This window comes from Sorex araneus, chromosome 6 (assembly GCF_027595985.1).
Source record: "Sorex araneus isolate mSorAra2 chromosome 6, mSorAra2.pri, whole genome shotgun sequence".
NCBI lineage: Eukaryota > Metazoa > Chordata > Mammalia > Eulipotyphla > Soricidae > Sorex > Sorex araneus.
The window spans coordinates 58,246,135-58,257,047 of record NC_073307.1 but is presented as its reverse complement, the minus strand read 5'-3'; the positions used below and the strand labels follow the sequence as shown (position 1 = coordinate 58,257,047).

Genomic DNA, 10,913 nt, shown 5'->3' with positions numbered 1-10,913 from the left:
TTTGCTTTTCTCTAATGCAAATTTAGAGAAGGCAAGGTTTGTGAAGTGGTGAGTGCCAAATCCAATTCTGTTTTTCTCCTTTAATGTTCAGGCACTTAGGGGGAAAAAGGGAACGAAGGGTACAATGATGGGTTTTAAGCACAAAATACACTTAATTTAAGTGTCTCATAATAAGCGAGACAAACACAACTTGTCTGTGTTGGCCTCATGCAGGGTTTCTGTCACCTCTCCAGCTGAGGCAGAGACAGGTCTGTTCTGTGCTGGTAATGGGTGAGAATTGGCACAGTTGATGTGCTGAACAGAATAGTGCCTCCCCACAGGAAGTAGTGCAGAACCCATTATCCAGGGCCTGAAGGATGGGCGCTAAGAACCTAATAGGGTATGAAGCTGGCATCAGTGCTGGCCAGAGCCTGTGGGCATGATCGTACTTCAGTCTCCTTAGGAGCCTGGGAGCTAGCAGGGCACTCCTGTGTATGAGATGGGTACACTTGCCCTCGCTACCTGAGGCAGATGGGGTTGATGCATGGCTATCTTCTTCCAAGCCCTCTGGCACTCCTCTGCTTTGCTGGCTAAGCTTGGAACCAGGTTTCTCCGTGATCCCAGTTTCCCTGTGTGGACATCTCCTTGACCTGTTTTTACCAGCTAGCCACAGTTCTCCCTAAACACATATTAGAAGGAAAAAATAATTTTTTTCCCTCATGCGCACATTTTCTTACCCAGATGGGTGAATATTTTCTTTTCCCTCTTCTGGACACTTTAGTTGAAAGCAATAACTAAATTATTCTGAGGTGTAATCACATTGTTTAAATCTTTGAATCAGTGTACTAGCCTGAAATAAAAATGCTTTGCTCGGGTCTGGAGTGATAGCTCAACGGTAGGGCATTTGCCTTGCACGTGGCCAACCCGGGTTCGATTCCCAGGATCCCATATGGTCCCCTGAGCACCTCCAGGAGTAATTCCTGAGTGCAGAGCCAGGAGTAACCCCTGTGCATTGCCGGGTATTACTCAAAAAGGGAAAAAAAAAAAAGGCTTTGCTTTTCTCTAACGCAGATTCAGAGAAGGCAAGGTTTGTGAAGTGGGGGAGAGTTAAATTCCTAGTATTTTTTGTTGTTGGGGCACACCTGGCAGTCCCTTGTCACTTTGGTGGCGTGTGTTCCAGTTTCCTCAAAGATTGCCACTCTGTGCCCACTTTAGAGAATTTCCACCTGTAAATTAATGTCAGTACTCTGTTTACTGCAAGAAATGCTTCTCAGGTCCAGGACATACCTGAGAGGACAGGAATGCAGGCTGGAACCGCCAGCTCAACCTCCTACATTGCCTGGTATCCTGAGCATTGCCAGGTGCCACCCAGAAACAAACAAACAAAAAAAAAAATGAAGAAGAAGAAGGAAAGGGAATGCTTCTTTTGGGATAAAATACTATATTTACCCTGCATATGACCTGTGGGTGAAACTCAAAGCTTTTTGGTTTTTTTAGTTTTGTTTTTTTGTTTGTTTTGGGGCCAAGTGGTACTCAGGGATCACTCTTGGCAAACTTGGGGGACCATATGGGGTACCAGAGATTGAATGCCACATGCAAGACAAGCCACCTTCTCGCTATACTATCAATCTGGCCCCAAGTTCCAACTTCTTTTTTTTTTTTTTAATTTTTGGGTCATACCCAGCGATGCTCAGGGGTTATTCCAGGCTTTGCACACAGAAATCACTCCTGGCAGTGCACAGGGGACCATGTGGGATGCTGGGAATCGAACCCTGGTCGGCTGCATGCAAGGCAAATGCTCTACCCGCTGTGCTATCACTCCAGCCCCCCAAGTTCCAACTTCTAATACAGCTGACATAAGCATCCTGTGCAGTGCTGCCGTTTTTGCTGTGTTATCTCCTCATTTGTGTTCTTGTGCTTGAGTCTCACCCTCTTCACAGAGTGACTGTTCTTCCTCTGTCTCAGCACTGCAGCCTCTGCAGCTTGTGTATGTGAGCATGTACTGGTGGCTCTGGGGCCCTGCTTGGTAGACAGACACTGTGGCTGTTTTTCCCAGTAGCATCTCACAGCATCAACTAAATGTTGAGAAGAATAATTCGCGGGATCAGAGGCACTAACTTACGGGAGCATTATTGTTGAGCTATTGCTTCTGAAATAGAGCTTATGAATCATTAAAGTGATTCGTAGTTTCCTGTTATTGAGTGAAGTGCATTATCTTGGCCTGGCCACATTTGAATCAGAGAACTTTATCTCTAGTTCCACTGAAACAGCATATTCCCTGTGAAGATTTTTTTTTTTTTGCTTTTTGGGTCATACCTGGCGATGCACGGGGTTACTCCTGGCTCATGCACTCAGGAATTAACTCCTGGCAGTGCTCAGGGAACCATATGGATGCTGGGAATCGAACCCGGGTTGGCCTTGTGCAAAGCAAATGCCCCACCCGCTGTGCTATTGCTCCAGTCCCGGAGAATTTTTTTTATATTAATCATGTTTTCATCTGAGTGTATGTGTGTGTGTGTCTCTCTCTGTCAGTCAGTCAGTCAGTCAGTCAGTCTTGGCCTTTTCCTGTATTCTCTTTCTTGATGTGAGGAGAAAGGGCTGTTTGCTTGTTAGAGGTGCTAAGAGCCTTGGCTTAGATTAAAGACTGTGAGCCTTAAGTGCATATTTTGGTAATTTGCATAAACATTATCATGTATAGATAACCCCTCAGAATATAGTGGATGGGGCTTTCCATCAGGGATCACTCCTGGTGTGTCTTAGGGCGCCATATGTAGTGCTGGAGATTGAATCCAGGTGTCTGCTGCATATAAGGCAGGCTCTTATATGATATCTGTGATATCTCTCCAGCCCTTGTCCTGATAGCTCTGACTAGAGCACCAGTTTACTCTTCACCTGATGAGAACTTTTCATTCAGCACCTGTACTGGGTATCATTCTTCTCTGCCAGGTAAGGAGGAGTAAGAGGAGCTCGTCTTTGGCCAAGAACTCCTTAGAGATTGGACAGGAATACCTTAACAGAGCTCCGTGCAAATGACCTTTTCCTCAGAGGATCAGAACTACAATGATCATAGGAAGCTTGAAAGTGGAGTGTCATTTGTTCTCAACCAAGCCCTCTGGTGCATAGTGCTTCTTGCTACCTTTGACTGTTTAAGCCCTTCTTTTGTGACTTTTCCTGTCAAAATGCCTTGTCTCCTTACTGTCTCACTCCCCACATAGCTCCTTGAAGGCACTAAGTCAAGACCAGTGCCCGGGAGATGACCCAGGGCTACAGCACATGCTTTGCATGGGGTCCCTGGGTTTGATCCCCTGCACCGCACGGTCTCCTGAGCACCACAGGTGTGACCCAAAGCAACACCATTTCACTTCTTGTTCTCGTCTTCCAGTTATCCCTCATTTGAATCAATTATATCCAGTCTCTTGGACTCACAGACCAAACGCCCTACCCGCTGTGCTATTGCTCCGGCCCCGACCAAGAATACTTTTTCTACCTTTCTTTTGAGTTTATGCTATAAAAGCAATAGGTACTCTTCTATATAGTTTTTTGTTTCTTTGTTTTGTTTAGTTTTGGACCACACCCAGCAATGCTCAGGGGTTACTCCTGCACTCAGGAATTGCTCCTGGTGGTACTTGGGGGACCATATAGGATGCTGGGGGTTGAACCCAGGTCAGCCCCATGCAAGGCAAATGCCCTACCTGCTGTTCTATTGATCTGGCCCACTATGTATAGTTGTTATATTGAATATAACTTTTGAACTATAGGTTGATGTTCTATGACTCAGGAGTTTAGGGTATGTCACCTACTTATGATTAATAATAATTCCCTAGAACCCGTCCTTAAATTGTTCATTTACTTAGACTTTGTAAGTGGGATTACAGCTTTAATTCAAGGAGTCTCTTATTTAAGAGAATTTCAGTATTTATATTAGGTAAAGCGTAAATCAGCTTGCATGAAACGTTGATCAAAACTGTCAGCCTGGGGCCGGAGCGATAGCACAGCGGGTAGGGTGTTTGCCTTGCACGCAGCCGACCCGGGTTCGATCCCCGGCATCCCATATGGTCCCCCAAGCACTGCCAGGAGTAACCCCTGAGCATTGCTGGGTGTGACCCAAAAAGCAAAAAAAAAAAAAAAAAACAACTGTCAGCCTATCTATTTAAAAAAGGAACACTGTAAGAACTCATTTCTTGGAATCAATGAGGAGTTGAAGTAGACACCTCGCATTTTGGTTTATTAAACAACTCATAACGTGATAGGCATTTGGCAATAGCTGCTGTTGACTGTGCGTCAGCGCCACAGCTTTACTGCTGTTCAGGAGGCCTTTTCTTCCCCTGCCGTGCGCTTTGTTCTCAAGGTAGACTTTGCTTTTCCTGGGATCCAGCTAATATTGAGTACTCAGAATATGCTGTGTGCTCTGCTAAGTTGAATTTTTAACAGATTTTTATTTTCTTGCATTTCACAAAAGAGAGAAACCAGACATTGAAGGATGTGTCCAGGATTATCTTGTCTGTGATGTCAGAATTTATTTGCTTTTATCATGTGATCCAGTCCTGCTCTCACAGAATCCAGTGACACTCTTAAGGTTTGGTATACAACCCAGAGCTCTTGAAATTTTTCATAGGTTGCTGAGGTCTTCATGGGTTTTCTCTCCTGGTAGAAGTTGAATTTTCGGCAGATTGCCAGGCATTCAGAGTTTCTTTTTTTCGGGGTGGCCACACCTGGGTGCTCAGGGTTTCTCCTGGCTCTGCACTGAGGAATTACTCCTGGTGGTGCTTGGAGGATCACATGGGATGCGGAATCTAGGTTGGCCACATACAAATCAAATGCCCTTCCCCGATCACTTCAGCGCCAGATTTCCAAGCATTTAATCTGGAGTTTGGTGAGTGTTTCGGTGACTGAAACGTGCCCCCTCCCACCCTACCTCCCTTCATAATACAGAGATGCTACAAGCAGATCAGCGTGGGTGTTGGTCCAGGAGACATAACTAACTGCAACTGTGCCCTTCCGTACACTGTTGGCTCATCTTTCATTACACAGAGGTCATTTCTCATTCTTTCAAGGTTTCTTTTTTTAATTGGAGGGTGCTGATTTTGGCTTTGTATTTGGGAGTCACTCCCTACCCTGGTGGGACATGGAGGAACCAGGGAAGAACAGGGATCAAGCTAAAGTTTGTGCCCCAACTCCTGAAGATTGCCTTTTGAAAAAGCATTTCTTGGGGCTGGAAGGGATAACACAGCAGGTAAGGAGCTTACCTTGCATCAGCTGACTCTGGCTCAGTACCCCACGCTCCATACCCCAGAGCCAGGAGTAAGTCCTGAGCACAGCTGGGCGTAGCCCCCAAACCAGTAAATACGCATTTCATACCTTGGCCATCTCAGTCTGAAATATTTTCTTATTAAAGATTAATGCGGTTGTCTAGCAAATCCCTTTGTTGGGCTTTTGTATCCAGTACCCATGACTCCCCCTTAAAGGTTTGCTGCTCTCCAGGCTGTACAGTGCCCTCCAACTCTGAAACTCATTGGACCTCCAAGCTGCCTGCAGTGTGTGCCTTTTGCAGGTTGGTCAGGGGCCTGGGCAGCCAGGGGGTGGGGCGGGGTAAGGGGTGTGTGTGTATGAGATGTTACAGTCAGATTCTGAGCAGCTTTGTCATCATTTCAGGGCTCATGCTTTCTAGCTCGCTCTCTCTCTCTCTCTCTCTCTCTCTCCCCCCTCCCTCTTTCTGCTCCCATCCCATGCCCCCGTCCTCGTCTTGTCTCGTGCCCCCCCCCGCCCGCCCGCAAACTTTCACACTTTCATTTTAGGACTACACCATGGGGCTGTGCTTAGGGCTTTTTCCTGGCTCACTCCTGGAAGCACTTGGGGACACAAGCAAGGCAAGCGCTCTCCCCACTGTACTATCACTCAGGCCCTCACTGATGTCTCCTTTATCTTTCTGCTTTTCACTATGTATTTGGCCCAACACTTTTTTTTTGCTTTTTGGGTCACACCCGGCGATACACAGGGGTTATTCCTGACTCATGCACTCAGAAATTACTCCTGGTGGTGCTCGGGGTACCTTATGGGATGCTGGGAATCGAACCTGGGTTGGCTGCGTGCAAGGCAAACGCCCTACCCGCTGTGCTATTGCTCCAGCCCCTGGTCCTACACTTTGCACCTATTTTCCTTTTGGTGCTGGGATTGACCCCTCATGCATATGAGACGTGATCTGCCAACATACCCAGGCTGTTCGAGTTTTCCAAGTCCACACACTGGTTTTCTCCATTTGTTTCATTTCTCTGCAGCTGACTTACTTTGTACCCAAGTCAAACTATAACACAGGCACTTGTACTAGTCTTTCCTACAACAAAGTTGGGTTGGTGATTCTGTAGTATGCATGTAAGTGCTCTTTAAAAAATGAAAGACTATTTTATGAAAGGCACTATTTATTTGTGGTTCCAGTTTGATGAAGGTACAGCAAAAACAATATATGTCCTTAATTTTTGTATTTTTTCATATTTGAAACTGCATCCAACAGTGCTGAGGGGGTACTCCCAGCTCAGTGCTTGGAGAATTATCTGGTACAGTGGATTAAACTCAGTCCTCCCATATGCACAGCATGCACTCAGCCCACTAAGTCGTCTTGCTGGCTCTGTGTCCTTTATTTTAAGCAATCATTGATGCCAAAGCATAGTGCATGGCTTTTTGAGTGTCCCCAGGACTGCATATGTTCCCACGAGCACCACTAAGGGTCACTCCTGAGCACTGCAAGGTGTGGCTTGTCCCCTCAATTCCCCAATAAAAGTACAGTTTATTGGTGTTGGTTAAAACAGGACTGTCACAGATCTTTCACCTTGTCCCTTTTCGGCTTGTTCTGCGTATGACTCTCCTCCGTTTTTGCAGGTGCCTCTGCTGTAAGATCCCAGGAGGGGTCAGACTAAGCTCTCAAGCTCTCGTGTCACTGCCAGCCCCTTTTGGGAAGGCCTTGAGACTTTCCATGACATCTGAGTGGATTGGGAGAACACATGGTTGGTGGTGGAGGTCCCTGCTCTGGTAAACCCAGAGTCTGGCATTGGCTGTGAGGCCCCACTGGGAAGCCACCCCATGTAGTGCCCAGGAACTCCCTATCCTGGTATGCTGCCTCAGAGTTGGCCCTGGGGCTGCCGCCGCCTCAGGTACATGTGACTGGAGCTGGAAGCAAAGCTGGCAGCATTGGCTTGAGTATAAATCACCTTCCAGGGCCACAGGGTACAAAGAGTAGTGCACCTGCCATTGCACGTAGCTGACCCAGGTTCGTTCCTCAGCATCCCTTATGGTCCCCTGATCCACGCCAGGAGTGATTCCTGAGTGGAGAACCAAGCCAGGAGCAAGTCCTGAACACTGCTGGGTATGGCCCCAAAACAAATTTTAAGAGCAAGTTAGCTTTTAGAATTGAACCCTAGCTCCAACCCACGCAGGGCAGCAGAGATGGGACTCGGGTGGGTACCATAGCTTGGCCTCGCCCGGAACTTGCTGCTCAGGCATGAGTGGATGTGTTTTCGGGAAAGCAGCATCTCCCCTGAGACTTTGAGGGCCCAGGAGAGTGGTGTGAATACCCCACAAGTCTGGTGACATCTCGGCATGAAGCTCACCTACCCCTTCCTGTTTGTAACTGAAGTGAGAGAAACCTGCTGGGTGGTGGAATAAGGCAGAACCCGATTCCAGCTCCTCTGTTCCCGTGCTTGCTCGGGCACTCCGCGGTGGGGCCCGGCCGCTGGGGGAATGACTGCAGCGGGAAGGTGCTAAGAGCTATATCGGTCCATGGTGGCTCAGCAGACAGCAGAGCAGGAGGTGTGAGTGCGGGGCAGGGAGGCGGGGCAGGACCAGGAAGGGAGGGTGCCACTGCCCCTGGGCACTAGGCATGGCTTTGCCTGCTTCTGTATTTGCCCCATTATGGCTGGTGCAGAGGAATGATCCGAGCGCCCCCAGAACGGGACTGGGGAGCGGGTCTAAGGGGGCCACAGCACAGGGATGGGCGCCTCCATCACTCACACTGGTTCAGCACTTCCTCGGTGAGGCCCCCTGGCCCCTGCTCTTTGCCGCAGCTTGGGCGGTGGCTCCTTGAGGGCGGAGAGGGAAGCCCTTTACCTGGGGCTGCTGCCTGCCTGCGGCGCTGTGGCCATACCAGTTTCCGTGCAGAAGGGAGGTCATGGGCTGGGGGCGCCCTTGGGCAGCTAGTGGGGTTGGGGGTTCCGTGTTGCACCACCTGCACCCCGCCTGCGTTCTCGCTGTGATTTCCAGGTTACCTGGAGAGATGCCGGGGCAGGGTCCCAGAGAGTGAGTCTGGGGCTGCGAGGTGTCGGAGCCCCACTTTACCTAGTAGGGGGACGCGGAGAGGGAAGTTGACTCACAGACCGTGGAAGCAGGAGGGACCCCGCAGGACAGCGGGGGCGCGGGGCCCACGTGCAGGGTGTGGGTCGACAGGCGCTGGGGGGCGGTTCCGCGGGGCAGGCTCCGCCCCCGCTCCCCATTTAAAGGAGGCTTCTCAGGGAGCGGCAGCACTTCAGGACCGATCCGCGACCCAGCCATGAGCCGCCGGGCGGGGCGTCCTCGCCTGCTCATCCTGCTGCTCCCGCTGCTGGTGGCTGGCGCCGCCCCGCTCAGCTGGGACCTCCCGGAGCCCAGTGGCAGAGCAGCCAGCAAGATCCGTGTGCACCCGCGGGGCAACCTCTGGGCCACGGGTAAGTGCAGGGTCGCCCTCCGCCTGCCCCCAGCCCGCCCCCTTCTCCAGTCACTCTGTAGCCACAGACCCCACTGTGGACCCCTGGGCTCACTGATTAACTGCATGGGGTACTTGAGTTTCTGACCTCAGATCTCTGAGCGTACAGCAGAGCGGGACTGGCGCTCCCTGGAAGCAAGACCCATGCCCTTTGCCAACTTCCCTGCCTGCTGCATTTCAGGCGCTCCTTTCCTTGCTCTCCTGGTACAGTTACCACCCCACCCCTCATACCCGCCCGCCAGGAGAGCACCACCCGGGCTGAGCAGCACTGATTGGAGGGAGATGGAATAGGGTCCTCCCGCTGACACCTCCTTTGCAGGTCACTTCATGGGCAAGAAGAGTCTGGAGCCCCCCAGCCCAACCCCACTGGAATCAACCCCCCAGGTCTCCCTGAGGGACAGGCAGCTGCAGCTGAGTCCTGACCTGCTCAGGATCCTCCTCCTCAAGAGAGTGTTGGGCCTGGGCCATGGCAATCCAGGGCCAAGCCCCCAGGTGAGTCAGGCACCCCAGGGCCCAAGGATGAGTGTGGGTCCCGGAAAGCCAGGGAGCCACACTCAGAGGCTGGGGATGTGGCTCGGTAACAGGATGCGAGCCTTGCATGTCCTTGTGCCTGGGTTTAATTCCAGCAGTGCCAAAAGGAAAATGGGAGAAACAGAGGCAGCAAGTGCCCTTCCATAGGCCCCGGCCTGAAGCTCAGCCCAGGGAGCCGAGAGAAGGGCCAGAGCAGCGGGCTGTGCTGACCCTGACCTGTGGTCTGCTGCCACCAGCCTTTCAGGCTGGACACCTCTGTATAGGGCATCCTGTGTGCGCTCAGAAATTTAGCAGGGCTCTCTCCACTCTAGCACCTCTTCCTCCTGCTCCCCAATTCGTCCGGTCACAGGACAGGGAAGGAGCCCAAGCCCAGAGTGCCAGCCTTAATCTCCAGAATCTCTAGCCTGCTGAAGGGCAGCCCCTGTGCCCCTGCTTCAGCACCGCCCCATGCCACACCGCTTTCCTTGCTGTGTGTGGCCGGCCTGGGATCTGAGCGTACAGATTAGGCTCAGCAGCCTCACAAATGGCACTTAACCGGGCGGGGAAAATCATCAGCTCTGCCTAGATTTGATTCCTGGTACAGCATAGTCCCCTGAGCAGCCCTGAGGACCACTGGCTAGGGTCCTACAAATGTCACTTATCCTGCACACGTACCATGTTCCTCATCCCTACAATGGGGGCATGGGTAAGTCGAGTGACGGGGCTGTTGCCACTTCCAAGCCCCACAGCACTTGTTGCTGACTCACCTCCACATCCCTCTGCGCACATCGTGAGAGAAGGGAGGTGCCCTCAAGAGAAGGTGCCCCCCTTCCCTCCTGACTCTCACTAACTCCCTGCTCAAGGAGCACACATCTGCAAGGACTCCAGATGACAGGAGGGGGCTGTCACCTCAGGGGCTGTTGGTCTCTGAGGCTGAACCTGGCAGACCACTTGGATCCTCTCAGGCCAAGAGTGTCATGGGATGGAGGCTCCAGATGGAGGGGAGATACTGACACTGGCCGGGTACCACACTTCAACTTGACCTTCACAAGCTCCTTAAATATCCTGACCACAACATGGGGTGGGGCTTCCCTTGGTGCCTTCAGGACGCCTGTGGGGAGAAAGTGCTGGGGTGGAGGGACACGGCAGCTTCAGCTGAGAGTCTGACTCCATCATGCCTACCACTTAGGGACACCAGGAGGCCCTGTGCACTGGTCAATTCCTCTGTCTTCCGCTTCAGTACAGGAGGCTGCTGGGGCCAACGCTGCAGAAGTGTTGCCACTAGTGAGGAAGATACGACAACGCCGTGGCTTAGATTGTGCCCACCCAGGAAAGGTGCTGAATGGGACCCTAAGTAGTGGCTCCTCCTGGATGTAAATCCTGGGCTCAAATTTGTTACATCATTACTGAGATCTCTGGTTCAGTCACCGGGAATACGGCTGATGCAGACGCAAATCATGTTCCCATGTATTTCTTGTTCCTTTGTTGAAGTTGTGAATAAAAGCCCCTCCCTTTACATAGAATGCCTGGTCCTCTCCTTCCAGCCATGTTTGAGGAATGGGAGGGAAAGGGGGATAGCAGGAGGATGGGTTGTTTAGTGGAGATAGGCTGGCTGCAAAAGCCCCGAACTTTCTATGACACCAGCCTAGCACAGATCTGGACTCTGATTCATTCAGCAAGCCCCTTCTTCACTCCT

At 51.1% G+C, this 10,913-nt stretch overlaps 1 protein-coding gene across 1 annotated transcript; it reads left to right on the top strand.

The window, feature by feature from the left end:
- Window positions 1-7,356: 7,356 nt before the first annotated feature.
- Window positions 7,357-10,733, top strand: NMB (neuromedin B). The gene is given in 4 exon segments (XM_004617506.3): window positions 7,357-8,669; window positions 9,027-9,199; window positions 10,463-10,570; window positions 10,572-10,733. Coding segments are annotated over 4 exon segments (570 nt in total). The 5' UTR covers window positions 7,357-8,515; the 3' UTR covers window positions 10,707-10,733.
- The last annotated feature ends 180 nt before the right edge of the window (window positions 10,734-10,913 follow it).